This window comes from Vitis vinifera, chromosome 13, assembly GCF_030704535.1.
Source record: "Vitis vinifera cultivar Pinot Noir 40024 chromosome 13, ASM3070453v1".
Lineage (NCBI taxonomy): Eukaryota > Viridiplantae > Streptophyta > Magnoliopsida > Vitales > Vitaceae > Vitis > Vitis vinifera.
In genome coordinates, this window is record NC_081817.1 from 5865281 (window position 1) to 5892696 (window position 27416).

General features: G+C 37.2%; 2 protein-coding genes across 3 annotated transcripts in view; both read right to left on the minus strand.

The window, feature by feature from the left end:
* Positions 1-16878, minus strand: part of LOC100259813 (protein ENHANCED DISEASE RESISTANCE 2) — a 30516-nt gene extending 13638 nt beyond the window's left edge. Inside the window, exons 1-8 of one of the 2 annotated variants that reach the window (XM_059741767.1) lie at positions 16420-16878; positions 6160-6234; positions 5985-6038; positions 5839-5904; positions 5697-5758; positions 4430-4560; positions 4299-4345; positions 4123-4223 (exon numbers count right to left, since the gene is read on the minus strand). In XM_059741767.1, the coding sequence (XP_059597750.1) occupies positions 4123-4223; positions 4299-4345; positions 4430-4560; positions 5697-5758; positions 5839-5904; positions 5985-6038; positions 6160-6234; positions 16420-16572 (689 nt within the window). In that variant the 5' untranslated portion in view covers positions 16573-16878. The remainder of the gene's footprint in view (positions 1-4122; positions 4224-4298; positions 4346-4429; positions 4561-5696; positions 5759-5838; positions 5905-5984; positions 6039-6159; positions 6235-16419) is intronic. The other variant, XM_002274017.5, reaches the window with a different exon arrangement.
* Positions 16879-20222: 3344 nt separating this feature from the next.
* LOC100247972 (dolichyl-diphosphooligosaccharide--protein glycosyltransferase subunit 1B) lies at positions 20223-27192 on the minus strand. Its single transcript, XM_002273291.5, has 9 exons — positions 27028-27192; positions 26683-26727; positions 25223-25854; positions 24400-24547; positions 21901-22080; positions 21739-21807; positions 21395-21484; positions 20609-20756; positions 20223-20503 (listed from the first exon to the last, which is right to left on the minus strand). The coding sequence occupies exons 1-8, from the start codon at positions 27139-27141 to the stop codon at positions 20634-20636; spliced, it is 1401 nt and encodes a 466-aa protein (XP_002273327.1). The 5' UTR covers positions 27142-27192; the 3' UTR covers positions 20223-20503; positions 20609-20633.
* Positions 27193-27416: the final 224 nt, after the last annotated feature.

Below are 27416 nucleotides of genomic sequence, written 5' to 3' on the forward strand. Positions count from 1 at the left end.
CTCCAGGAGGGATTTTGATCATTTGGGACTCAAAAAAAATGAGAGGTGAGGAGGTGGTAATTGGATCCTTTTCCGTCTCAGTCAAGTTCTTGTTGGATGGAAGCGGACCATTGTGGTTGTCTGCAGTCTATGGTCCAAATAATCCATCAATTAGGAAGGAGTTTTAGGTGGAGTTGTCAGACCTTTTTGGTCTTACTTATTCATCATGGTGCGTTGGAGGAGACTTCAATGTGATTAGGAGAAGATCAGAAAAACTGGGGGGATCTAGAGTCACTTCCAGCATGAGGGATTTTGATGGTTTTATAAGAGAAAGCGAATTACATGATCCCCCATTAAGGAATGCCTCTTTTACTTGGTCAAACATGCAGGAGTCACCGGTGTGCAAGAGATTGGATTGGTTTCTCTATTCAAATGAGTAGGAGCTTTCCTTCCCTCAAAGCCTTCAAGAAGTTCTTCCTAGATGGACATCAGATCACTGGCCGATTGTCTTGGAAACTAATCCGTTCAAGTGGGGACCAACACCTTTTAGGTTTGAGAATATGTGGTTGCAACATCATAATTTCAAAGAGAGCTTTAGCAGTTGGTGGAGAGAATTTGAAGGAAATGGTTGGGAAGGTCACAAGTTCATGAGGAAGTTACAATTCGTTAAGGCAAAATTGAAAGATTGGAATAAGAATACTTTTGGAATGCTTAAGGAAAGGAAAAAAACCATTTCGGATGAAATAGCTAACATTGATGCCATTGAACAAGAAGGGGCTCTCTCTTCTGATCTTGCAGCTCAAAGAGCTATAAGAAAAGGGGAGTTAGAGGAGCTAATTTTAAGGGAAGAAATCCATTGGAAACAAAAAGCTAAGATAAAATGGGTTAAGGAAGGGGATTGTAACTCAAAGTTGTTTCATAAAGTGGCTAATGGGAGACGTAACAAGAACTTCATCAAAATCTTGGAGAATGAAAGAGGTTTGGTGCTGGACAGTTCCAAGAGCATCACAGAGGAGATATTACTATATTTCAAAAAGCTCTACTTGTGTCCTACTAGGGAGTCATGGAGAGTAGAAGGTATTGATTGGTCCCCTATTTCAGAAGAGAGTGCATCTAGGTTGGATTCCCCTTTCGCCAAAGCAGAGATCTTTAATGTCATCTTTCAGTTAGATAGGGATAAGGCGTCAGGGCCTGATGGTTTCACCATAGCAGTATTTCAGGACTGTTGGGATGTGATCAAGGAAGACTTAGTGAGGGTGTTTGCAGAGTTTCACAACAGTGGGATTATTAATCAAAACACTAATGCTTCCTTCATAGTCCTTTTGCCTAAAAAAAGTCAATCAAAGAAGATTTCGGATTTTAGACCTATCAGTCCGATCACTTGTCTATATAAGATAATAGCAAAAGTATTGTCAGGGCGTCTAAGAGGAGTTCTACAAGAGACCATCCACTCCACTCAAGGTGCCTTTGTACAAGGGAGACAAATTCTGGATGCAATTCTTACAGCCAATGAGATTGTGGATGAGAAAAAGCGACCAAGGAAGGAGGGAGTTGTGTTCAAGATAGACTTTGAAAAGGCTTATGACCATGTGAAATGGGATTTCTTAGATCACGTGTTGGAGAAGAAGGGTTTTAGTCCTAGATGGAAGAGTTGGATGAGAGGTTGTCTGTCATCGGTTTCTTATGCTATTCTAGTGAACGGTAATGCTAAAGGATGGGTCAAGGCAGCTAGAGGTTTAAGACAAGGTGACCCGTTATCCCCTTTCCTATTCACTATTGTTGCAGATGTGTTGAGTAGAATGCTGTTGAAAGCTGAGGAAAGAAATTTGCTAGAGGGCTTCAGGGTAGGTAGAAATAGATGTAAGGTGTCCCATCTGCAATTCGCAGATGATACTATCCTATTTGCTAGCCCTAGAGAGGAAGAAGTGCAAACTCTTAAGAGTTTATTGTTAGTGTTTGGTCAAATCTCTGGGCTTAAGGTCAATCTTGACAAGAGTAATCTTTTTGGCATCAACCTTGATCAGAATCATCTTTCTAGGTTAGCGTTGCTGCTTGATTGCAAGGCTTCAGATTGGCCTATTCTTTATCTGGGTCTTCCTTTGGGAGGGAACCCAACTGCTTGTGGATTTTGGGATCCAGTGATTGAAAGAATCTCTAGGAGATTAGACGGATGGCAAAAGGCTTACTTATCTTTTGGTGGTAGGATAACTCTCCTACACTCTTGCCTTTCCCATATCCCAAGCTACTTCCTTTCTTTGTTTAAGATTCCAGCTTCAGTGGCTGCAAAAATAGAGAGGTTACAAAGGGACTTTCTATGGTCAGGGGTTAGGGAAGGTAAAAGAGATCATCTTGTTAGGTGGGAAACAGTATGCAAGCCGAGGATTATAGGAGGTTTGGGGATTGGGAAGATTCCTTTAAGGAATCGTGCTCTTCTAGGGAAATGGTTGTGGAGGTTCCCTAGGGAGAGTACATCTCTTTGGCATCAAGTCATTCTTAGCATATACGGGACACACTCAAATGGTTGGGATGCCAATACTATAGTCAAATGGTCACACCGCTGTCCTTAGAAGGCCATAGCACAAGGCTTTCAGGATTTTTCCAAGTATACTCGGTTTATCGTAGGAGATGGGGAAAGAATTCGCTTTTGGGAAGATTTGTGGTGGGGGGACCAAACTTTAAAAGACCAATATCCAAGACTATTTCGAGTAGTAATGGATAAAAATATTCCAATATCTTCAATCCTTGGTTCGTCTCGCCCTTTCTCATGGAACTTTAATTTCCGTCGTAATCTAACCGATTCTGAGATAGAAGATCTAGAGCGCCTCATGCACTCTCTAGATTGTATGAACTTATCCACTTCCGCTTCAGACGCGAGATCATGGTCCTTATGTTCTTCAGGTTTGTTCACAGTCAAATCTTTCTTTACAGCCCTGTCCCAAATGCCTGATTCATCTCCATTTTTCCCCACTAAGTTTGTTTGGAAATCTCAAGTCCTTTTCAAAGTTAAGGCCTTTATCTGGCTTGTGGCACATAAGAAGGTGAATACCAATGACTTGCTACAATTGAGGAGACCCCACAAAGCTATTAGCCCTGACATATGTAAGTTGTGTATGGAGCAAGGAGAATCAGCAGATCATCTCTTCCTTCATTGTTCAGTTACGTTGGGGTTGTGGCACAGACTTTTTCAGTTAGCCAAGATGGATTGGGTTCCTCCGAAAAGCATTTCAGACATGATGTTCATCAATTACAAAGGATTTGGCAAGTCTAAAAGAGGGGTAATTCTATGGCAAAACGCGAGTATAGCGTTAATCTGGGTTGTATGGCGTGAAAGAAACGCTAGGATATTTGAGGACAAGGCTAGGAATGCAGGGAATCTTTGGGATTCCATTCATTTCCTTGCGTCCCTTTGGGCATTTTGTTCAGCGGGTTTTAAGGGCACCCCCCTTAACGTACTACAACTTGATTGGTTATCAGTGTGTTGTTCAAATAGTTCCATTGGGACGGTCTAGTGCTTTGTTATTTTTTCTTGTTGTCTAGTTTTCTTTTGGAGGGAGGATTTCTCATCCTCCTTGTGTACTTCTTTTCTATCAATATATTCTCGTGTGGTTTCCTATCAAAAAAAAAAAAAAATATGCTACCAACAAAAAAGAAAAAGAAAAAATTCTATATGTATGAATTGGACACAAGTCAACTACAGATGACAGCTGACTCCAAACTGCATAGAACTAATAGATTCGAGTGTGTTTGTGGGTTAAAGGCAAGCTTTACCAGCTCTTTGGTAGAGCTACATGGCTTTCATTACTGATACAATGTTAAGTATCAACTAACAGACTTAATGTTAGGATAGATACAGAACAGAATAGATGGAATGGGATTTCTTTCTCCCTACTTTATTTATTTATTTATTTATTTTTTGTGTAATTTCTATTCTATTTTTACCTAATTTCTTTTTCTCTCTTCCTGTCTAATTCCCTTCTCACTAAAGTTTTTCCCTTCTGTCATACATTAATTAGATCATACAGCTAATTGATGGATTGCAAAGATTCAAGAGCATGTGCACCACATGATACAATGACACATCTCTATTGGAGAGATTTTCATAACATCAATAGAAGAAAAGAGGAAATATACTAGAAATCTTACTCTGATCTTGAAGGACCAAGAGACATAAGCACCCGGAAAATCGCCTCTGGAGTTGCATCAACCACTCCTACTGCCATTATTGCGGGATGATCATCCCAGTTCTAAGGATAGAAACATATTTCAGAAACAAAATCCCATACCATTACAAACAATATTGAATCAAGAGAGCAACCTACCATCCTATGAGAGTCCCCATCTTTTGCTTCTCTGAATAGCCGCAACCCTGCATAAGTTTCAAATTTTGGACATATTGAATTCAGACATGTAATCAGACATTTGAAACGCAAACAAAGAACTTGACTCTTACCATTTTGACAACCAAAAATTTTCCATGGTGAAGGTGCAACAACATCAGAGGCAATTGCATCCGTATGCATAGGTGAGCTAACAGTCCAGTCTAAAGACGTTTTATGGCCTGTCTTCTTTGAACCATGTAATCTGATAGAGAGAGACAGAGAGAGAGAAGGAGATTTTATAGATTCAAGAGGTAGAAATCCTATGAAATTGAAAAAGGAAAATCGCATATATACACTATGCTAAAGAAATGAAACCCAATGCATGATGATGAAGAAGAATACAATATAAATGTAGAATGTATTCACCAACTCCTCAAAGCAGGAGTAAGACCCAAAAAATATAGACAAATCTGAGGAATGAAGCAGGAAAAATCAAATTTCAACTATAAGGAAGCAGTTTGAAAGATACTAAAGGGGGCAAAAAAAAAAAAAAAAGGAACCATCATGTTCTTAATATGCATGTTGTAACTAGTACTGTTAATAAGGATATATTAAGCTGAGTAGGTCAGGGTCAGAAGCCAAACATATCAAGATAGAATCAAAGGCTTTACGATCCAGATGAAAAACATCGAAGGAACCAATTATAGTTTCCAAAATATGGAATTTCACTGCATTTTAAAATATCCAAATTCACAATTCTGAAACCATGTATGTATGTGTCTTTGAATATTCGAAGTAATCTTTCAATACAGATATAAGTAACTAAAACAAATAAATGTAAAGATATGCACGTCATAGCTAAATCAGCCTACTAGCCTTGCATGTGTATGTGCCCATCTCTGCAAGAATGGAGATATCAAAGCAATACCATTAGTTGCAAGGAGTAAAACACTAAGGTCTGCTTGATAGTGAAATAAATATGCATCTGTTTTAAATTACATCATTTTCAGAAAATATAGAGACAAAGAATATGTTTGTTTTGAATCATTTTCAATTGTTAAGGTGTTCACATTTTTTAATGTAGAAAACAATATTTTCATGCTTTCTAGTAACAATTGATTTTCAGGAAATGTTTTTAAAAGATAACTTTTTGAAATGTGCACCAAAAATTTTCTTTTGGTCACTTTATTGTTCTCTGTTTCTGAAAACAGAAAACGATTCTTTTCTACTACCAAGCATGCCCTTTTCTTTTTCTGAACTATCCCAACAAGAATAAAATTTGTGAGAGAGAATTATGGTACTTTAAAAAAACTCACAAGAAGAAAGAGAATAAAGAGAACTATAGTATTGGGAAGCTCCATTTTATCAATGTGTAATGCTGGAGCATGCATGATGTACCTCAAATACTGCTTTTTGCTCTTAGGATAAGGATCAACATCATTTGTTGGGTTTGCACACTCCTGCACATATACTAGAATATCAGGCTTCCATTGTGAGTAAAAAGATGATACTGGTAGGTTATAAGTCAGTAATTCGAAACCTTGGTTACAGCTTCCTGTAAGGAATGAATCCATTTTGCTGCTTCTTCTGAACTACTTGCTCCCAACTATAGAGTTAACATTTTCAGACTTATGTCAATAAATTATAAAATAAAAATGAACATATTTGACTAGAAATTCACCACACCTTAAGCTGATTATTGGGATTAGAAGTATCATAAAGTGTGAAGATGAAGAATACCTGCAAGTTGCAAACAAGGTTAAAATATAGAGCTATTAAAGGAAGAAAAAATCTTTTGCACACCCATTAAAGAAAAAATGATTATTCAGCACCCATATGAATGCTGATTGTAGGTTCATACATGTCTTTGGATGTTCTCTCTTCCATTGTCTGTAACCCGAAATCTTGAGTCAATTACTGCAGTTCTAACTGGCTCCTGATCAAACAAAAAGTGTCATTCATTCCTACCTTACTAAGGTTTAATCAAAAGAGTTCTGGTTGAAGCAGCAATATTAACATATAAGAATGTAAAGATATCATGGTTCTTTGAGAAACATATGGATGCTAGAGTGCTTATCATATATGTGAAATAGGAACATATTTTTCCTTTATGGAACAAAGTTACATTTCTCTAGTTATTCTATAAAGGGAATATTTTCCAATATCAGATGGCTATTTCCCAGTAGTCATACAAAATTTCCAGCATATCTTTAAGAGATGGAACTGTTACTCCAAATCAGGAATAAACCATTTTACGTGTGGATGCTTTCAATCCTTATGTCCTTTATTTGAAGCTTCCTCTTTATGATGCTATCATGCTTTTGCCATGTTATATAACTTCATAGTCTCTCAACAATTCACCTTACTAAGGTCTTATCAGGGCATTTACGCAAAGTCCTCCATGAAACAGTCTCTGGCTCTCAAGGAGCCTTTGTTGAAGGGAGACACATTTTGGATGCTATGTTGATAGCCAATGAAGTGGTAGATGAGAAAAGAAGGTCAGGGGAGGAAGGGGTAGTCTTCAAAATCAATTTTGAGAAGGCCTATGATCATGTGGATTGGGGCTTTTTAGATCATGTGCTAGAAAGGAAGGGGTTCAGTCCAAAATGGAGATCTTGGATAAGGGGATGTTTGTCTTCATCAAGTTTTGCAATCCTAGTTAATGGGAATGCAAAGGGTTGGGTTAAGGCCTCTAAAGGCTTGAGACAAGGAGACCCCCTTTCTCCTTTCCTTTTTACTTTAGTAGCAGATGTTCTAAGTAGGTTGATGATCAAAGTAGAGGAAACTGGGCTAACTGAGGGTTTCTTTGTGGGGAGGGATAGGACTAAAGTGTCTTTGTTATAATTTGCAAATGACACCATCTTTTTCTCTAAAGCCTCTCTGGAACATCTTCAAAACCTAAAGATTATATCCTTTTGGTTTTTGGGCAAGTATCAGGTTTAAAAATCAACCTAGAAAAAAACACCATTTCAGGTATTAATACTGGGCAGGAGTTGCTGTCTAGTTTGGCCTCGGTTTTTTATTGCAAAGTGTCAGAGTGGCCTTTGTCTTATTTAGGCCTTCCTTTGGGAGGGAACCCAAAGACAATAGGCTTTTGAGATCCGGTGGTTGAGAGAATTTCGAGGAAGTTGGATGGTTGGAAAAAGGCCTTTTTTGTCTCTGGGAGGAAGGATTACTTTAATTCAGTCAAGTCTGTCTCACATCCCTAGCTACTTCCTCTCCCTCTTCAAAATCCCAGAATCAATAACCTCAAAGATTGAGAAGTTGCAAAGGGATTTTCTTTGGTCTGGGGCGGGGGAAGAAAAGAAAGATCATCTTATCAAATGGGATGTTGTTAGTAAACCAAAGGAGTTGGGAGGTTTGGGTTTTGGGAAGACTTCTTTGAGAAACTTAGGGAAATGGCTTTGGAGGTTCCCTAGAGAAAGGAATGGTCGTTGGCATAAGGTTATTGCGAGTATTTATGGGACACATCCTAATGGATGAGACGCCAACATGGTGGTTAAATGGTCACACAGATGTCCTTGGAAGGCTATTGTTCAAGTTTTCTAGGATTTCTCCCCTTTTGTCCGCCTAGTGGTGGGGAATGGAGAGAGAATTTGTTTTTGGGAAGATCATTGGTAGGGTAACCAATCTTTGTGCTCTCAATTTGCTGGTTTTTATAGAGTTATTTATGTGAAAAACCTCACTATCTCAAATGTCCTTGGCAATTCATTTCCACTGTTTTGGAATTTTAATTTTCGTCGCAATCTCACTGATTCAGAAATTGATCTCCTTTAGAGTTTAATGTCTTCCCTTAGTTTAGTGTTTTTCTCTCCTTCTTTGGCAAATTCAAGAGAGTGGCCTTTGTCATCATCAGGCCTGTTTTCAATGAAATTTTTTTTCTTGGCCTTATCAAAAGTCTCAAATCCTATCTTGTTCCTTCCGGCCAAGTTCTTATGGAGTTCAAAAGCCCCCTCAAAGGTTAAGGCCCTTGCTTGGTTAGTAGCACATAGGAAGGTAAACACCAATGACAAGTTGCAATTGAGAAGACCTTACAAATCCCTCTGTCCCTAATGGTGCATTTTTTGCAAAGGAAATGGAGAATCGATAGGCCACCTTTTTCTTCATTGCCCTGTTACCATTGGACTTTGGTACAAGTTGTTCAATTTAGTAGGGTTGGCTTGGGTTCCTCCAAGGAGTATTGAGGACATGTTGGTTATTGCTTTTAAAGGATTGGGGAACTCTTTAAGAGGCAAGACACTTTGGCAAATCGCTTGCCTTACTTTGTTCTGGATGGTATGGCAACAGAGAAATAAAAGGATCTTTGAGGATAAGGGAGAACGGAAGAGATGTTATGGGACTTGATTCTGTTCTTTTCCTCTCTTTGGGCCTCGTGTACTACAACTTTTAGAGGAGTTCCTCTAAGTGTTTTACAACTTAACTGGACTGCGGTGTGCGCTTCAAAAGTTTGAGAGTGTTGGGTTTTTACTGTGTTTTTAGTTTTCTTTAGTTGGGTGTTTTCTCTTTTGTTCAGTTTTTTGTTTTGTGGGAAGGACCTTTCATCATTCTTTTGTTTTCTTATCTTTCTCCTGTATCTTTTCCTCTATTAATATACTTTTCTTTGTTTCTGATCAAAAAAAAAAAAACAATTCACCTTACTAACAGGTTTGCCATTTTGCAGTATACACTCGTCTTTGGTTGCCCACAGAACTGTGTCCTAGGGCATGTGGCCTGCTATAGTATAGATGTTGATCAGAGGAAGTAGCTTTATGTGAACGATCTCAACTGAAAAAAAATATATTCCCTAACTCTCCAATGTGGACCTACCATGAGATCCACTATGAATTTCTCAGATGTGTCACCAAGAATCTTAAATCATGTGTATCTTTCATTGTTTACAATAGAGTGGTGCCATCTAGATGCAGAAGTGATGAGCTTCCAACTTGATGAGTGTACCCTTAGCAATACAAATCTGGGTGAAAGGGTTGCTTTCTAGGTTGTGTCAGGTGTCGAATTTGTGAACATTGTCCAAGGAACTGTAGCAACTGCAAGCAGTTGTACTTTTAGAGGCAACTTGATGGATCACCAATGTGATTGAAGAATTTCTGAATTCCTTTATTGATTTTTTAGGTACACATCATACACATATATATACACAAATGACTGAATAAGAAGATATCAATCTGGCTTGATTCTCTCCTAAAATTAGGAAACTGAATCATCCTAAATGATCTCTCCTTTTTTATTCCCAAAACAACTTTCCTAAATTAAGAACCTTAACTTTGAATGCCAAATTTCAACACTCCCCCTCAAGCTGGAGAATATATATCATATAATCCCACCTTGCAAGTTAAGTCTTTGAAGTTAGGCCTAGGTAAAGCTTTGGTGAGGATGTCTGCGGTTTGGTGCTTGGTAGGAACATAGTTCAATTTAACCGTCTCACTAGTCACCTTCTCTGTGATGAAGTGTCTGTCAATCTCAACATGCTTGGTCCTGTCATGATGCATGGGGTTCTGTGCTATGCTTATAGCTGCCTGATTATCACACATCATCAGAATTGGAGATGAACTCGTTTGTCCCAGTTCACTAAGAACCCTTTTTATCCAAATCCCTTCACAGATTCCCTGTGCAAGAGCTCTGTACTCAGCTTCTGCACTACTTCTGGCTACAACTGATTGCTTCTTACTCCTCCAGGTAACAAGATTTCCCCAGACAAAAGAACAATATCCAGAAGTGGACCGCCTGTCAATGATGTTTCCTGCCCAATCCGCATATGAGTATACTTCAATGTCACGGTTCTCTGTCTTTTTGAAGAATAGACCTTTCCCTGGTGTCATTTTTAAATATCTAAGAATCCTATAGACTGCTTCCATGTGTTCCTCAGTGGGGCTGTGCATGAATTGACTTACAGCACTCACTGCAAAGCCAATATCTGGCCGAGTGTGTGAGAGATAAATCAAGCGTCCGACAAGCCGCTAATATCTCCCCCTGTCTACCGGTGTACTTTCTTTCTCGATACCAAGTTTCTTCTGACTATCCATAGGAGTATCAATTGGTTTACATCCAAGCATACCGGTTTCCTTAAGAAGATCGAGTATGTATTTTCTTTGAGAGACTACAATTCCCTTCCTTGATCTAGCCACTTCCATACCAAGGAAATATTTCAAATTTCCAAGGTCTTTAACTTCAAACTCTTCTGACAAATACTTCTTCAACTTCTGTAATTCCTCCATATCATTCCCAAATAGAATAATATAATCGACATAGACTATCAATATGGCCATTTTCCCGGCATGAGACTTCTTGACAAATAGAGTATGATCAGCCTGACCTTGTTTGTAACCCAGCTTCAGGACTGCTTTTGTGAATCTATCAAACCAGGCTCGGGGAGATTGTTTAAGGCCGTACAAGGATTTTTGGAGTTTGCAAACCTGATTCTTTGCCATACTTTCTTCGAAACCAGGTGGTATTTCCATGTAGACTTCCTCTTCTAGGTCACCATTTAGAAACGCATTTTTTATGTCCAGTTGTTGCAAGCACCAATCTTGATTGACAGCCAATGAGAGAAGAATCCTGATAGTGTTCAGTTTTGCAACAGGAGCAAAAGTTTCCTGATAGTCTATCCCATAGGATTGTGTAAACCCTCTAGCTACCAAACGAGCCTTGAATTTCTCGACTGATCCATCTGCTTTGTATTTTATGGTGAAAATCCACTTGCACCCCACGGGCCTTTTCCCAACCGGCAAATCTGTGATAGTCCACGTCCCATTCTTCTCAAGTGCATCAATCTCATCTTGTACTGCCTTCTTCCATTCTGAAATTTTGAGTGCCTCTTGTATTGTGTTGGGAACCTGAGTATCATCAAGAGAAATAGCAAATGCTCTGTAAGATGGTGATAGCCCTTCATACGTAACATAATTCCCAATTGGATGATCTGTACATCTCCTGACACCCTTCCTCAATGCAATCGGCAGAGTAGAATCATCAATGCTGGGAATTAACACCTCTCCAGCCCTATCCTCACCTATGTTCTCTTCAGGAAGACTTGAATTGGAGTCAATATATTGGCCACATGTTGACTGTGATCCGTGCTCTAATTCCTGTCTTTTCCTCCTCCTGATGTAAACTTGTAAGTTCTCATTAGCAAGTTGTGGGGCTATAGGTTGAATAGGCATGGGAGACTGGATGGTCACGGGAGAAGGAACATTTGTGTGCTGGGCTGGCTGGACTGATGACGGCATGGGTGTGGACAACTCAGTGGACGCAAATTGGGAAGGATTTGGTGACTCTGAGTGAAAAGAAGGTACACCCTCAAGGAGAGACTCCCAAACTTGATGTTCATTCATGCTCTCCCCCTGAACATGAGATTTGGGATAGAAGAAGACATGTTCAAAGAAAGAGACGTCCATGGTGGTGTAAAATCTTTTGTTCGTTGGAGAATAGCATTTGTACCCTTTTTGGGTTGGAGAATACCCTAGGAAAATGCACTTATTTGCTCGAGGAGCAAATTTGCTACGATTTTGAGGATACACATGAACGAATGCCGTGCAACCAAATACTTTGAGTGGTAAATCAAAAGAGGCTACACGGGTGTGAGGAAGTTGTTTTAAGAAAAGTTGACGTGGGGATTGAAAGGTAAGCACCCTGGATGGCATACGGTTAATCAAATAGGTAGCTGTGAGAATAGCTTCCCCCCAGAAATAGTTTGGAACATTAGAGGAAAACATAAGACACCCGGCAACTTCCAAGAGATGTCTATTCTTGCGTTCAGCCACCCCATTTTGTTGTGGGGTGTCAACGCAAGAACTTATGTGGATAATGCCGTGATTTTGAAGATAAGTACTAAGACTACTAGTAAAGTATTCCTTTGCATTATCTGACTTGAGGACTTGAATTTTGGAATTGAATTGATTTTGAACCATAAGATTGAAGGTTTGAAAAATGTGCCCGACCTCTGACTTTTCTTTCATAAGGAAAACCCATGTTACCCGTGTATGATCATCAACGAATGTCACAAACCATCGAGTGCCAGAAATATTTTTTATCCGAGAGAGACCCCACACATCACTATGTACTAGAGAGAAAACAGTCGAAGGTTTGTATGGGATTTGAGGATATACTGTTTGAGTATGCTTTGCAAACTGACAAATTTCACAGTGATAAGATGCTGGATTTTTATTTATAAATAATTTGGGAAACAATTTTGCAAGGTAAACAAAGCTAGGATGACCAATGCGATAGTGTAACATTATAATCTCACTATCTTTATTGACCTTAGAATTTGACACAGAATTGAAAGACTCTAACATTTATGAGACTGTACGCAACTTGCTTGAGAGACTTGGTTTGAGAATTGGCCACATGAGAGGAGGTAGAGCCCGGAACACAGTTCAGCACTGCCAATCATCTTCCCCGATTTCAAGTCCTGAAAAACACACGAGTTTGGATAGAATTTAGTAACACATTGGAAATCACGGGCCAATTTGCTAATGGACAAAAGATTACAATCCAAGTTTGGAACATGGAGGACAAAGTCAAGATATAAGTCTTTAGTAAGTTTTATAGAACCTGTCCCGGGAATTTTTGACTTTGAACCATCAGCAATATGGACGGATGAATGACCATTACTTGGCTTGTAATTTTGAAGAATGGCAGCATCTCCTGTCATGTGATCAGAAGCACCTGTGTCCACTATCCACGGCTTCATTCCTCCTCGATTAGCAGTGAGGGCTATCCCGGTAGTACTGCCACTGCCAACTTGGCTTAATAGTTTTTGTAGCATCTCCATCTGCTCTTTGTTGAATGGACTCGGCTCGGGAACAGATGTGCTCTCAGAGTTGGCAGCCACATGTGCTCTGCCATCTCTGTCAGACCGTGGCTTTGGTTTCCAATCAGCCGGTTTGCCATGAAGCTTCCAGCAAGCCTCCTTATAATGGCCTGGTTTCTTACAATAATCACACCAAGGCCTATCCCGTTTCTGACGATCTCCACCACTACTATTAAATGACCGAGCAGCAAGGGCAGAGGCATCCAATGTTGGGGCAGGTTGCTCTTTGGATCCCATCATCACTTTCTTTCTACTTTCTTCACGCCTAACCTCTAAAAAAGCCTCCCTGAGACTTTGAAGGGGTTTAATGCCCATGATTCGGCCTCTAACATCATCCAATTCCCTGTTTAGTCCTAGGAAAAACTTGAATAGTCTCTTTTGTTCCACAATTTTCCTGTATGTTGCTGCATCATCCGAACATTTCCATGAGTGAGTCTCAAATAAATCAAGTTGCTGCCAATACCTTGTGAGTGTGTTGTAATACTGAGTAACTGACTGCTCTCCTTGGTGGAAGTCATGTAAGGCTGATTCAACCTGAAAAAGTTCTGAAGTATTTTCAGAACTTGAGTAAGTTTCTTTGGCTGCATCCCAGATGTCCTTTGCAGTCCTAAACAGCAAAAAATTTTCACCTATGTCATTGTTCATGGAATTGATAAGTCATGACATGATCATGCTGTTTTCAATCTTCCACTTCCTGAAACCCGGTTCTGTAGTTTTTGGCATAGCTACTTCTCCAGTGAGGTACTCATCCTTTCCTTTACCGCAAACGAATAGCAACACAGATTGTGACCACTGTAAATAATTATGGCCATTTAATTTGTGTCCTGTGATGAGAATAGGAGAGGAATCACTGCCACCAAGGTTTGGAATTTCAGATCTGCCCCCTGATTCTGGTGACGTGACGCTAGATACTTGTGATGATGTCATTCCGTATTTTGTTATAGACTGGAAAGGTAGAAGAACACTTCCCAAGGCACGTGCAGGGATTGGAGTTAAGAAAAAATAGCCGGAGGACGCCGGAAAAACTGATCGGAGGGCTCGCGGAGGCAAAAGAACCCCAAAAGAGGCACATGCAGGGCTCGGATGGCAGAAATAGGTAAGAGGGTGGCTGGTCGGCGTCAGGCGAGCCTGGAGGAGGAAGCGCGTCGCCGGAAAGTGGCTCACGCGCCCTCACGCGCCGGCGTGTGAGATGCAGTTGCCGGCCGGAAAAACGCGCGTGGATGGTTTTCTGGCTCCGGTGCTTTGGGAAAATTTGGAGATCTCCTCCAAGCGGTCCTTGCGGTGAAAAAAAAAAAGTTCGCCGGAAAAGTTCGCCGACGGTGAATGTTTTCTGATGACGATTCGACCAGCCGGAAAGCGTTTTCTCCCTTGGCTCTGAAAACAGGGATTGATGACCGGAATGAGAGACGACCAGAGAGAGATGGTCGGATTGAGAGATGGCCAGAGAGATTTGGCCGGAATGAATGATGACCTGAATAAGAGGTGGCCAGAAGGGATTAGGGTTTCAGAAAACTGGCTCTGATACCATGAAGAATTTCTGAATTCCTTTATTGATTTTTTTAGGTACACACCATACACATATATATACACAAATGACTGAATAAGAAGATATCAATCTGGATTGATTCTCTCCTAAAATTAGGAAACTGAATCATCCTAAATGATCTCTCCTTTTTTATTCCTAAAACAACTTTCCTAAATTAAGAACCCTAACTTTGAATGCCAAATTTCAACAGTGATGATGAGGGAGATGGTTCCTCCAGTAAAAATGGATTTTTGAATGTTGATTATCTTCAAGAAATAGACGTATTCTTCTCCTTCTTCTTTTTTTTTTTTTTTTTTTTTTTTTAATATCACTTTTACACTTATTCTTGCTGCACTAAAGCAAGAATTTGACGATTGGAAGAATACTTCTATATTTCAAATTATAAAATGTTGTGGCAATGAAGCTTCTGAGTCAATTATTAATGGAGAAAACAGTATGAATGCAATGTCGGAAGCAACCTTAGCAAGGTTAAAGTAGTTCTATTCAATCATGATATAATTGTTTGGTTTCTATTTCTTGTGGTCATTATAATGGTTTTATATGGTGTGATCTTATTCCTATGACAATTAGGCATATTTTACTTGGTTGACCTTGAATGATTTGCATCACCATGGAAGAGTGAAGACTTCTTCTTTCACATGCTATTAAAGGGAACATTGTTTTGAAGCCTATCAGTATGGAACAAGTGAAAAAATATCAAGAAGACAAGCCAAAGAATGTTGCTGAAACTCAAAACAAGCCTTTGTTCATTCTTACCAAGGAGTTCAAAAATGAGATTAAGAAGGATGGGGTTGTGTATGCTGTCCTAGCCAAAGAAAATTAATTTCTAGATTGATCGAGATTAAGTAGAGAGTTACAGATTTGCTTCCTCAAAGTAATCCAAACCAATATAAAATGCTTTCAACTTTACAAGAAAAGTAGGAAGACAAAAGAGGAAAGAGGAGGAAAAAAAGAAGTGAAAGAGTAAGAATAGTAAGAATGACTTCCGTAATTGCAAACTCAACCAAGGAGACCGAAGATTGTGAATCTTACCATTAGCTAAATTTTGAAGCCATACATAAGAGTATCAAAGATACAGGAAAAGAAAAAGAATTGATGCAGTTCTAGATGATCCCGGATTCCGTTTTTTGAATACAATTAACAAAATCATTTCTCGAGATTAGGAACAAAAAGATTGTGCAAAAAACGTCTCTCCTCTTGCACCATGAAATTTTAAAGTCAGAGGTCAAGCAACCAAGTTGAAGTAGCAGCTCAAACAAAAAAATCACTGATCCAGAATGAGCCAAATAGCCTATTCTATGCTTTTTATTCCCTTTTTTTTTTTCCTTTTTGGATGGAGAATCAGCAATTCAGATTGCTTTTTTAAGCATTGATTTCGTCCAGAAACTAAACGTGCTTAAAATCTTTCAAAGAAATGAAATCTAGCCAACTATTTATAGCAAAATGAACTACACAGAAATAATCAAAGATCTCCTATCACAGGTTATCAAAAATATGGTTCAGACAAACATTTGAAAACCATGGTACATGCAAAACCCACAAAAAAAATATTGATCCAAATTCAAGTAATACTACTCATATATGCCTCTGATAAATCAAATATCAAATAAAAAATCATGGTACAAAGAACCCAAAGAGGGTGGTCTGTCTCATTCTGCAACATGGTTCACTGATAAAGGCCAGACCAGTATATCGCATTATGCGCCATGATCCTCCAAACAACATCAAAATTATATATACAAATCGTGAAAAAGAAAAGAAGAAAGTACCTCTTCCTCTGAAATGGGCATTGATCTGAAGCCCCTGAGACAATTATCTCGGAGAATAAGGTAGCGTTTTCGCAGGTATTGCAGTCCAAAGCGGTTGAAGCGAATGAGATAAAGCCACCCTTCCATTTTTCCACCAGTTTGTGACATACCCATTTCAGAAATCAACAACACCCACCTTCAAATTTGGTTTGTTTGGTTATACGAAGCTTAGAACCATGAAAGTTTTTGAATTTTTGAAGCAGGGAAGCCAAGGTGGCAACCTATAAAACTTAAAAAACTATTAATAATAGTAAAGAACTTGTTGATGGTAATCCTCTGATTCCCAGTTAGGGAATCAGAGAATCAATGGAAGACAACACTATGTCCTTTTTCCTTTTTCTTTTTGTCTGCCTCCTCAATGGAAGAAGCTCTGTGTTTTCATTTCTATTTCCTGTTTCTTCTCCTGTCTGAAATAACTAATTTGCTATTTGTGACTTGTGAGCAAGAATGCTGCCAAAGCAAAAATTACATAACTGCCCTTTACTGTCTTTTCTTCCAAACAATATAACCCATCCTTGTAAACATATTTCCTATGAAATCTAAATGCTATTTTTCAATGGTTGGGAATAATACTTCCACCAAGTGCAAGGGCAATATAGTAAAATTACTCTCTCGGTTTTCTTTTAATTTCTAAGAAAATGTCATCAATCACACATAATTATAAACAATGACATGTTTACTAATTAGTAATTATTCATAAAGCCCCCATAGGGATATGAAAGAGACTGAACCGGCCCAGCTGGGCCCAGCCCAGACAAAGTAAAACGGTGTCGTTATAAGTCAGTGCATGCATTCAAGTGGATGGTGCCAAAATCAATGTACTTCTTCTCCAGCAGACTGCCCATGCCCCTTGGTCAACCTAAAGTTTCCCAGTCCACATGGGTCTACACTCTAGGAAATCAGACTTTGCACTTCATTTCTAAAAATTTCTGGTCTCCCTTTTTCTTCAAAATCATTATTATATACGATTTTTTGTTTACATTGTGTTAAGTAATAACAATTACAGCTAATCATGCTGACTTGCTGGCTTGCTGGCAAACAATTATGAGATGGGTTTCTCTATGTCTCTTTTTTGGTCATGTTGGGATTACTTTAATAACATTGAATAAGATGATTTTGTTTGATGTAAAGTCCAAAAAGGACTTTATGTGGTAAAGAAGTAAAATCAATTTAGAGGAGAGGAGAAAGTTGTCCTGCAAGAGTAATTTCTTAGGCTTCAAGCCACCTACTATGGTTTTTTAGGACCTAACCCTAATGATTGATCGAGCAACCCTTGCATCTTTTGGTTTAATAGCACAGTGGTATGGCCTAGAGAGCTTTGTTTGTGACATTTAATTTAAGAGTGATGCCAGTGAGAGAGAGTCAAAGGCCCAATTGGGAATTGGGATTAGGTCCTAGGGTGTTCAGACAATATTAAAAGCCTTCATTAAGAAGGAAAAAAATGTATTGATTTAGGGGGTTGGGGGTTGTATGTGTTGCTACTTGGCATGAGTTGAAATGAAAGGTAACCTAATCCAATTGACTGTATTAACTCACGAGTACGATACTGTCGAGAACCCATGACTCGAAGGCTGAAGAGGCAATTGTTTACTCCACGGGTCTTTGTCTTTGTGCCCACCGAACCATGGCTTATCCAAATATTGAAGACGGTGTAGAAGCAACCAAGAGATTATTTATTTTAATGGAGTCATTAACAAACTAGAGAGAACTTGGTGGATTGAAGAGTAAAAGGGTGGTTGAATGTGGATAAAATTTCAAGGGTGATACCCAAACTTGAAGGCTCTTCTCTCCTTGGAGACGGGGAGATGGGAGATGGGTGTATGGAGAATGAGAGAAGAAGTCATGCTATGACGCCAAGCATATCCTAAAGCAAAGCCGAAGAGTTCAATGAGTCTACAAATTTTCTTGGAGGGTAGTGGGGATCCGGGAAATGCTGTAGCCTTATCCATGTTTAGTTGCGACCAAGAATAGAAAGCCAAACAAATGAAATTACAAGGATTTAGGTGTTGTGCAGTTTTCTTCGGAGATGAAGCTTGGGGTAGAAGGTTGAGACTTAGCTTGTCGGACACGCCATGGCAAAATCATTAGAGATCACATGCAGAACCGTTCTATGTCAAATTAATTTAATAAACATCATAACTAATTTAGCATGCTCCGTGATTAAAATTTATGTAGAGATGGAATGAAAGGTGATGGCATTGCACTGGGCGTTCATCAAAGGAGTATTTGTTTTTGATAGCTACTTTTCAACGAGTGAATGTTTTGTTTGTATCGTGAGCATCAGTTGTTTGTACCTCCTTTTTGACTTCATAAGATTTCTTTATACCCTAATCCATTATCTAACATGTCACGGCGAGTATTGGGTCAAAATGAAAAAAAATATAATATCTAACCACTTTTTAAAACTTATGTTCAAATTGATTTCTTTGGTGTCACGTGCACATCATGTTATTAAAAAATATTTTTTTTCATCATTTTAGTTAAAGTCTCAATTGGCAACTAACACTTTATTTTTAAACTAAAACCTCAATTAGTAGTTGAGACTTCATTTTTAAATTGAAGGCTTCATTTTTGAACTAAATCCTTAATTGACAATTGATGCTTTGTTCTTAAGTCTCAGTTGGCAACTGAGACTTTAATTAATTTTTTTAAATTAAAAATTATTAAATTATACAAATAAATTAATATCTTAAAAACAATAAATTAAATATCATAAATTAATAAATTATATAATTTCATATATTATTTATATGTTATATAAATTTATTATTTTAAAATTATTAATTTATTAATAAATAAAATATTTATTTATCAATTTATGTTTGTTGAAGTAATACTAGATTTTTAAGTTTAAATATAAATAATTTATTATTTAAATATATTTTTAAATTTTCAATCATAAATTGTAATTTAATAATTTTTAATTTAAAAAAAATATTAACTAAAACCTCAATTGATAACTACGATTTTAGTTAAAAAAATGAAGTCTCAGTTGTCAATTGAAACTTTAACTAAAATGATGAAAAAAAAAATAAATGATGAAAAAAAAAATATTTTTTAATGATACGATGTCGACGTGACATCAAAGAGGCAAATTTAAATATAAGTTTTAAAAAGAGGTTACTCTATCACCATGCACATTTAGATGAAAAGTTTAATAGATACCGATTGGACACCTTAGGCTATATTTGATTATAAAAAAAAAATGATAAAATTAATAAATTATTTTTATATATTACTTTAAACTCATTTCACTTATTTTTCTTTTTATATATAATCATTTTTCTTAACATTTTTTTTCTTTGATTCCTAAAAAAAATTAAAGATAAATACAAGAGAAAAAAATAAAAAATAAAAACTAGAAGAAAAAAAAAAGATTTAAAATTAATAATTATTTCAAACTCGTTTAACTTATTTTATTTTATTTTAACTCATCACCGATATACAAATTAAATAATTTGAAAATGAATAAATTTTTAACTAATTTTAATTATATTTTATTTTTATATTTTTCATAAGACAACCAAATATATCCTTATATTTTTTTGGAAACCAAACATAGCCTTAATATTTTTGAGAACTGAACATAATCTTATTATTTTCCTCCCATGGTTGTAAGTTACAACTTGCAACCAGCCTACAACCAACAAACCAAAAGGTTCCTGAAACCCAAATTTCTTCATACTTCAGCCTCCTCAGCAATCATGCAGAAAGCTAATAATTTATCAACCATCTTCAACTTCCAAAAGGTGGAAAAAAAATTGTTTTCTTTTAAGTCTCAATATATTCCTGCAACTTTATATATTTCTTAAATCAAGACAATACTTTTATGCTCACCTTGGATGGAGGGGCTTCAGTTCCATCTCACTGGGGACAAATTCAGAGACAAAAATTCTAATTGTGACCTATTTCTAACAGAAGAAATTATCCAAATTAATGCCCCCAAAATGTTTTTTTGTTTTCACTTACGCTTGAGTCCTAGCTCTACCCGTCATGTGCTCAGTCACAGCATGCTAAATAAGTGGATGTGCGTCATCCGTTTCAGCTACAAGAAAAGAAAGTAGGTTTCAATAATAATGATTTACTCTGCAAACATGAGAAGTGTCAAGCTGATGAATCACTTCAACAATTTTAGGTTTCAGCAACATACCTTTGAGAATTCTCTCGACATTTTGTTATTTGCGTATGGAAAGATCGATGTGCAAGTAAGCCACACAAGCCATGAAGAAGAAGAAAAAGACAGAAGCCAACATGAATGGCTCTGCAAGCATGAAAATAGGGTTGAAATTATAGTAAACCTGCATAAGAAAAGGTGGGAAAAACCCAGGTTAACAGTCATTGTGCAATATACCAAGATCAGAAAGCAGTGAACAAGTATTCTTGCTGCTGAAAGAAACGCCAAAATGTTAAGCACGATCATCTTCAGAGCAGAATTATGTTATACACTTAGTGGCATAAATCTGCTAAGAGGTACATGCAGGAGAGATTTACCTATGTGCAAAATAGGCCCCACCAAGGGTATTACACCAACAAAACCCCATCATGATGAAAGGATGAATAGTTATGATCATTGGGCTGGGATAATTGTGAACTAATTTGTGTTCATAGGTGTATCATTGTCTCAGGATCATGACAACTTGCCAGGATTGAAATTCAAATTTTTGTTACAATAGTGAATAAAAATAATGGTTCTGAATCCTTGGTGATAGGCAAGCTGCTATTAAACGTGTCTTCTCAAGAAATAAATTCAACTAATTCTAAACATGCGAAGAACAAACTAAAAAGATTTATATTCAGATGTATGTAAAGCATCCAACATCCAATATTTTGTATTTTTGACTTTCCATCACCTCTGCCGATTTATTCCCCTGATTTTTGTTGATTTCCATTTCCAAACAACAAAATTTTTTATCTAAATAATGAGTTTGCAAATCACCTGGAAAGGAATACTGTGCTCAGGAACTACATTTTTCTTTTCTAGAACTACCACAGTCCTTCCAACAACATCAAGGTAAGAATAACTGGTCTGCACAGATTCAAACGAAAAGATTCAGTTAACATATACCACCAAAATGCTGAGGCTGCAAGTGCATATAATCCATGCACTTACTAAGGGAAAAAGAATGTCTACCATACTGAATATTTTATTAAAAAAGAAACAACAAATTAATGGAATTCAATGTTTTACAATGACATTTTCTACTTCTTTCCTATAAAAAATGATAAACCAAACAGTAGGATCAAATAGCCTATATATAGTGTATCATTATAAATAACCACCTCCAAATGTTGGTCCACTGGGAAAGGAACCACAGCAGAAGGTTCTTTCGATCCCTCTGGCAGCACCACCTGAGACAAAATCTTAGATGAGATCACTGAAGCAAAAAGTAAGGAGAAATCAAATAATTACCATATGAATCAGAATAATAGTGCTAGACCTACTTTGACTGTCAACTTGTCAACTACGGTCTCCACAAGTGGACAACCAAAAGTAAAGTTGAGGTAGCGCCTGCCGTCAGATGACTCAAAAAGGAAGTCTTCCAATGGCACCCCATATCCGATGACAAAAGTGGCTTTCCAACCTCCAAATAAAGGATACCGTGGTTCTATTTCCAATTCTGACTGTAAAGAAAATAAATAGAGTCAAGCATATAGAAACAAAAACTATTTTCATATCATAACATCATTCTAGCGGGGGAAGTAGAGGATTGTGTAGATTGGCTTCTTTGCTTGGGTATAAGGTTGGGAGGTTTCCTGCTTCTAATCTTGGTTTCCCCTTGGAAGTGAATCATAAGTCTAGTGTTGTGTGGGATGTTATTGAGGAAAGGTTCAGTTGAAGATTGACTTCTTGGAAGAAATAATATTTGTCAAAAGGAGGAAGATTAGTTCTTGTAAAGAGCACTCCTTTGATCTTACTAATCTATTTTATGTCCCTTTTTGCTTTAAGATTTGCAAAGATAAGAAGTTTGGAGGTTCAGGCATTAGAAGATTGGAGGTCCTTAATCGGGCCTTACTTGGAAAATGGCTAGGGAAATGGTTTAGGTATGAGTCTATGAAAAGATGTATGAAAAGGTTGGGAGGAATTCAGTCAAATGATAGTTATCCAAGTTAAAAATGGTAGATGAACAAAATGTTGAAGGGGACTTGTGGGTGGGGGAGATCTGTCTGAAAGAAGCACTTCCTCAGTTGTTTGGACTGGCTTCATATAAGAATGCTACTATTGTTTGACATGTAGGAAAGGAGAGGTTGTGGAGGCCAATGGCTGGTACATTTCAAAAGACCCTTCCAAGATCAAGGAAATGGAGAAGATGTCCCAGTTTTTCAAGCTTATTTATTCAGCGAAACTGCAGGAAGAGGGTGAAGATTTTTTTTGATAGGTAAATAAGATTTGTATTAAAAAAAAGAAAGTATACACGTTGTATACAAAATAGACAAAAGACAAAAAAGAGGCGCGAAGACACAAAAACCCGCTACTGCACCTTACCAAGAGCCTACCCAATCCAAAAAGTCTAACAACGATAAAGAACCACCCAATCTAACCCAATCCCCAAAAAAGATACAAGAAATAATTTTTAATTGTTTGGTCTATGCTTTTATAGTTGTCAAAAGCCTTCATATTCCTCTCCTACCATAAGGTCCAAAATAGACACAACAGTACAACTTTCCAAGCCTTTTTTGGAAGGAGGATAAAAAGGGAATCTTCAGTGTAAAGTCATACTATAGTTCATTGTATGTTGAATCTGGAGTGAACTTCCTAGCCAGAGAAATTTGAGGTTCTCATGCTCCTATGAGATCATGTTTTTTTAACTTGGGAAGCAATATGAAGGAAGATCTCAAATATAGGCGTGTTAATAAAGAGGGGGTGAACAATGGTTAATAGATGTAGCCTTTATAAAGAATGTGAAAAGATTGTTGATGACGTTTTGATTCATTGTGCAAGGGCGAAGGTGTTATGGATGTTTCTGCCATCAATTTTTGGGTGTTTCCAACTATAGTAAGGAGCTCTTCTAGTAGAAGTTTAAGGGTTTAGATAAGAAAAGCAAACATGTCTGGCAAATGGCACTCCTATGTTTGTTCCGGTGTAAATGGAAAGAGTGAAAACGTAAAATCTTTAATAGAGAAGAGCTTGTAGATCAAAGGTTAAAGGAGAACTTCATTAAATCTCTCCTTGATTGGTCCAAAGTGTTGTTAGATATGAGAAATCTCTTAATAATGATCTTCATAGATAGTCTTAGTTGCGGATAGTTTGGTTTTGAGGCTGTCTTTTTGTGGATACCTGCTAGTATTCTTTATTTTGTCTTTTGTGTATGCTTCCTATATACATAGGGTGTGCCCCCTCTATTAATAGATTATATGTTTGCTTATCAAAAAGAATATTATAACATCTTTCCATGTTATTTGTTTAAGTCATCTTTGCTATACTTCCACTACCTTTCTTTTCCAAAGCGAAACATGGCAAAAGTTTCATTATGAAGGAACAACACAAGTGGAAAGCTCCAATAGAACTTCATATGCAGTTCCTGATCATTTTTAAAGCCAGATCACATAGATGCTCCAAACACAATGATTGACAGGATAACTTTTGCTATTTAGAAGCTTGTTGCTCCAAACTGGACAGTAATCATCTTTTTTTGAGAGCTGATTTTGAAGAATAGTATATCTGAAGAAGTCATAGTAGGATTAACCAATTGCCACTCAAAAACAAATATCCTTTGACTGAATTATCAACCATGTGGAATGATGTAGGTTAAAATGTTAAGGTTTAACTTCTTAAACAAATATCTGCTACATTGAGAATGCTAAATGTATCTATGACATTTATTTTTGCGTAAAATTTGTAGGATATCAAAACATGCCTCACATGCCATTTTAAAAACCAATAATATTAGTAAACTCCTCAAAAATTAATTTCATTTCACAGTTGCAAAGAAAAATAAGTACCTTCCGAGAATCCGTACGCAAATGCGATGAAGAGATATTCCCAATTTCATCTCGGTAGTAGACAGAGTGAACCCTAGGGGGTAGCCTCGCAAGAATATGTTTGAAAGAAGACACACCACTGATAGATGGTCTAGACTGATATTCAACCCTGCAAAATAAAGTTTCAGAATATGATGATTCAAATGAACTTGAACTCAAATAAAAGAAATATATTTTTACATACTGAAAGAAGGAAAAACCATAGAGGATTTGATCAATCACTGAAGGAAAACACAATCAGCAGATTTGAAATTCAGATGAAGATATTCTCTTCTGTTTGTGGTCTCAAGGTCTTTTACCAGTTTATTTTACAATTGCATATTCCAGAACCAGTTTTTTCCCCAGGAGTTTTGTGAAAGTTTTAGAATTCTTGAGATTTCAATAAAAAAATTGGATGTTTTTATTTCCTACATATGCTTTTAATGCTTCATAGGAAACTAAGATCACTTGCTTGGCAAGATTTACACCTTCAACACATAATGGAGGGATGAACCCAGATCTACAGACACATAACTCCAATAATTATCACTGTAAATCTTTCTTGATATATAATAGAATCAAATCTTTCTTGATAAAACAAATTTAAGAAAATAAATAAATGATTGACCAAAAGAAACAAAAAAAATTAAAGATAAGAGAATCAAATAACTTCCTAGATTTTAGAAGGCAATTGTGAAAAAAAACAACAGCTGAATAGCAGAAAACCTTAACTTGAAAAGATGCTTTCCATAGATTTTGAAGGACAATATTGACAATACCATATCCAAATAACAGAGAACCTTACCTTGAAAAGATTCCCTTATGCCGGGCACCAGCATGAACCAACTTGTAATGCTCTGTGATCTGAATGCTGCCCCAATGAGATATTTCCACCTCACGCACAAGCTCCTCAACAACAGCAAATGGATTGTTATTCTCAAAGTGAATGACGATGGGAGAATATGAATATGGAGGCTGTTCATCGTAAGGCCCATACTTCAATTCCTTACCCGCGTGGATTGTGGGATCCACTCTTGTGTATGATTCCACCTTGGTACCTGGTGTCTTAATATAAGTTGTCTGTTGTTTAATAGCATATGGTGATAATATTATTGCACTATCACGGTAATACACCAACTGAGACTCTGATTGGCTTATCTCCACTGGGAAAGGTTCCAGGGAATGCGTCAATATATAAAACACTTCTAAAGTAACACTTTCACCCTTGCCTAACGGTTTGAGAAGAGATACAGAGAAGTATTTAGTTCCATTTGGAGAATCAGGTTGCTCAGATGGGTTTACATCAAGTGGCTGATATGTTTTCTTCTTCCGTTTCCCCACAGTAGCTGCTGCTTTGACAACTGCAAGATGATCAACTTGTGTAGGTGGAAAAGCAAGAAGAATTTCAGAAGCAGGTGATGCCCCAGTATTCTCAACCTAAAGAGGATTAATTAATGGAAGTTAGATGGTAAAAATGAGCAATTTCCAAACGGAAATCTATATGTATATATATAAGTAATTGTGACATTTAACCATGTTTTCAATATTAGGGGACTTAACATTAGTCCTAATTTTTCAGCCAAAACAGGTTTAGACAGGCACCTTTAAATTGAGATGATATAAAGTTCCAGAGGCATTATAAATTTATGTGCTGCTTGTTATTCTATATAATAGAATCTTGCCTAATTCACAGATTCAGGAGAAGATACTGAACTTTTGTATTTGAAAAATATTTCAAGATGGATCTCTAAAGTAAATGGTGATTGATAGAGTAACCTTTGATCATAATTCCCAGCATAAGTACTGCATCCAACACGAAAATTGTGACTTGTGATTGGGAGTAAAGCACCATGGCAAATTTGAAAGTTAAGCAGAAATTAGGAGATGTCATCCTGTATTGGTGCTTTTCATTAATTTGGTTAAAAATTCAGATAAATATCCAGTAAATTTGATTCAACATTAGGTGAAATTCAGCTGAATTATCAAAAAGCTTTGATATTTTATCATCTCAAGAGCTGTCTGGGATTTGGGAAATTTGGATTTAAGCAAAAAATATTTCAGGCATTGTGAAATGCAATTACCCTAATTAAGACAAAGACATGTGAACAAATTCTTTACATCTCCTACCAACAAACACAATTTGTTCCATTAAGAAATAAAGCATGACCTTAGTCCCATTAGTTTCAGTTTCAAGATTTGTTTTTTTTTATAAAAAAAAAAGAAAACGAAAAGAATATACTCATAAACATCCAATCCAATCAGTACCTTCAGAGTCAGGAAAACCTTAATGATATGCGAAGTCAAGTCGATCTGCACCAATTGTCAGCATATTAGTCATGAATAATAATATTTGATTTCCCAGAAAACCCAGGAAAATGAAAATAAATAACCACTGAATATTTCCTTTTATCTTCTCCTTACGGCCCCCAAAAGGAAATGATAAACGCGCACATTAATTAAATCAAATAGTTGGTCCACAATAACGAAAAACAAAAGGTTCAAAATTAAAATTTGATGAACACTTCTGTATTTTCTCGGGAACCAAACAAGGAAGACTCAAACATATTGAAACAAGAAATTGAGGAAATTATGGATGAATGAAGAGCGTACTCTACGCTCGGCGTTGGCGATCTGAAGGTCCTGAGAAGAGGATCTGGCGAGCAGTGAGAGAAGAGCGAAGACTGAGAAGACTAGGGCTAGTCGAAATCGGAGCGGAGCTGCCATGGCCGTTTGATCCTTTTTCTCTCACCACTCGGTTTTTGAGTTTTGACCTTCATATAAATTTGGGTCTTCGTCTCATCTGGGGTCAAGTCCTGGTTGGGCCACAATCATTATGGGCTCGTTTTTTGGGCCTCTTCCTCAAGCTACCACCAGGCCTGCACCCAGCTCGTCTTACCTTTTTCTTCGATAGTTTAAAATTTTTAATAATCCTCGATTAATTTAATAAAAAAAACTCTAATCTACAAGCCAACGGTAACCTAATTCGAAATTAATTTCAC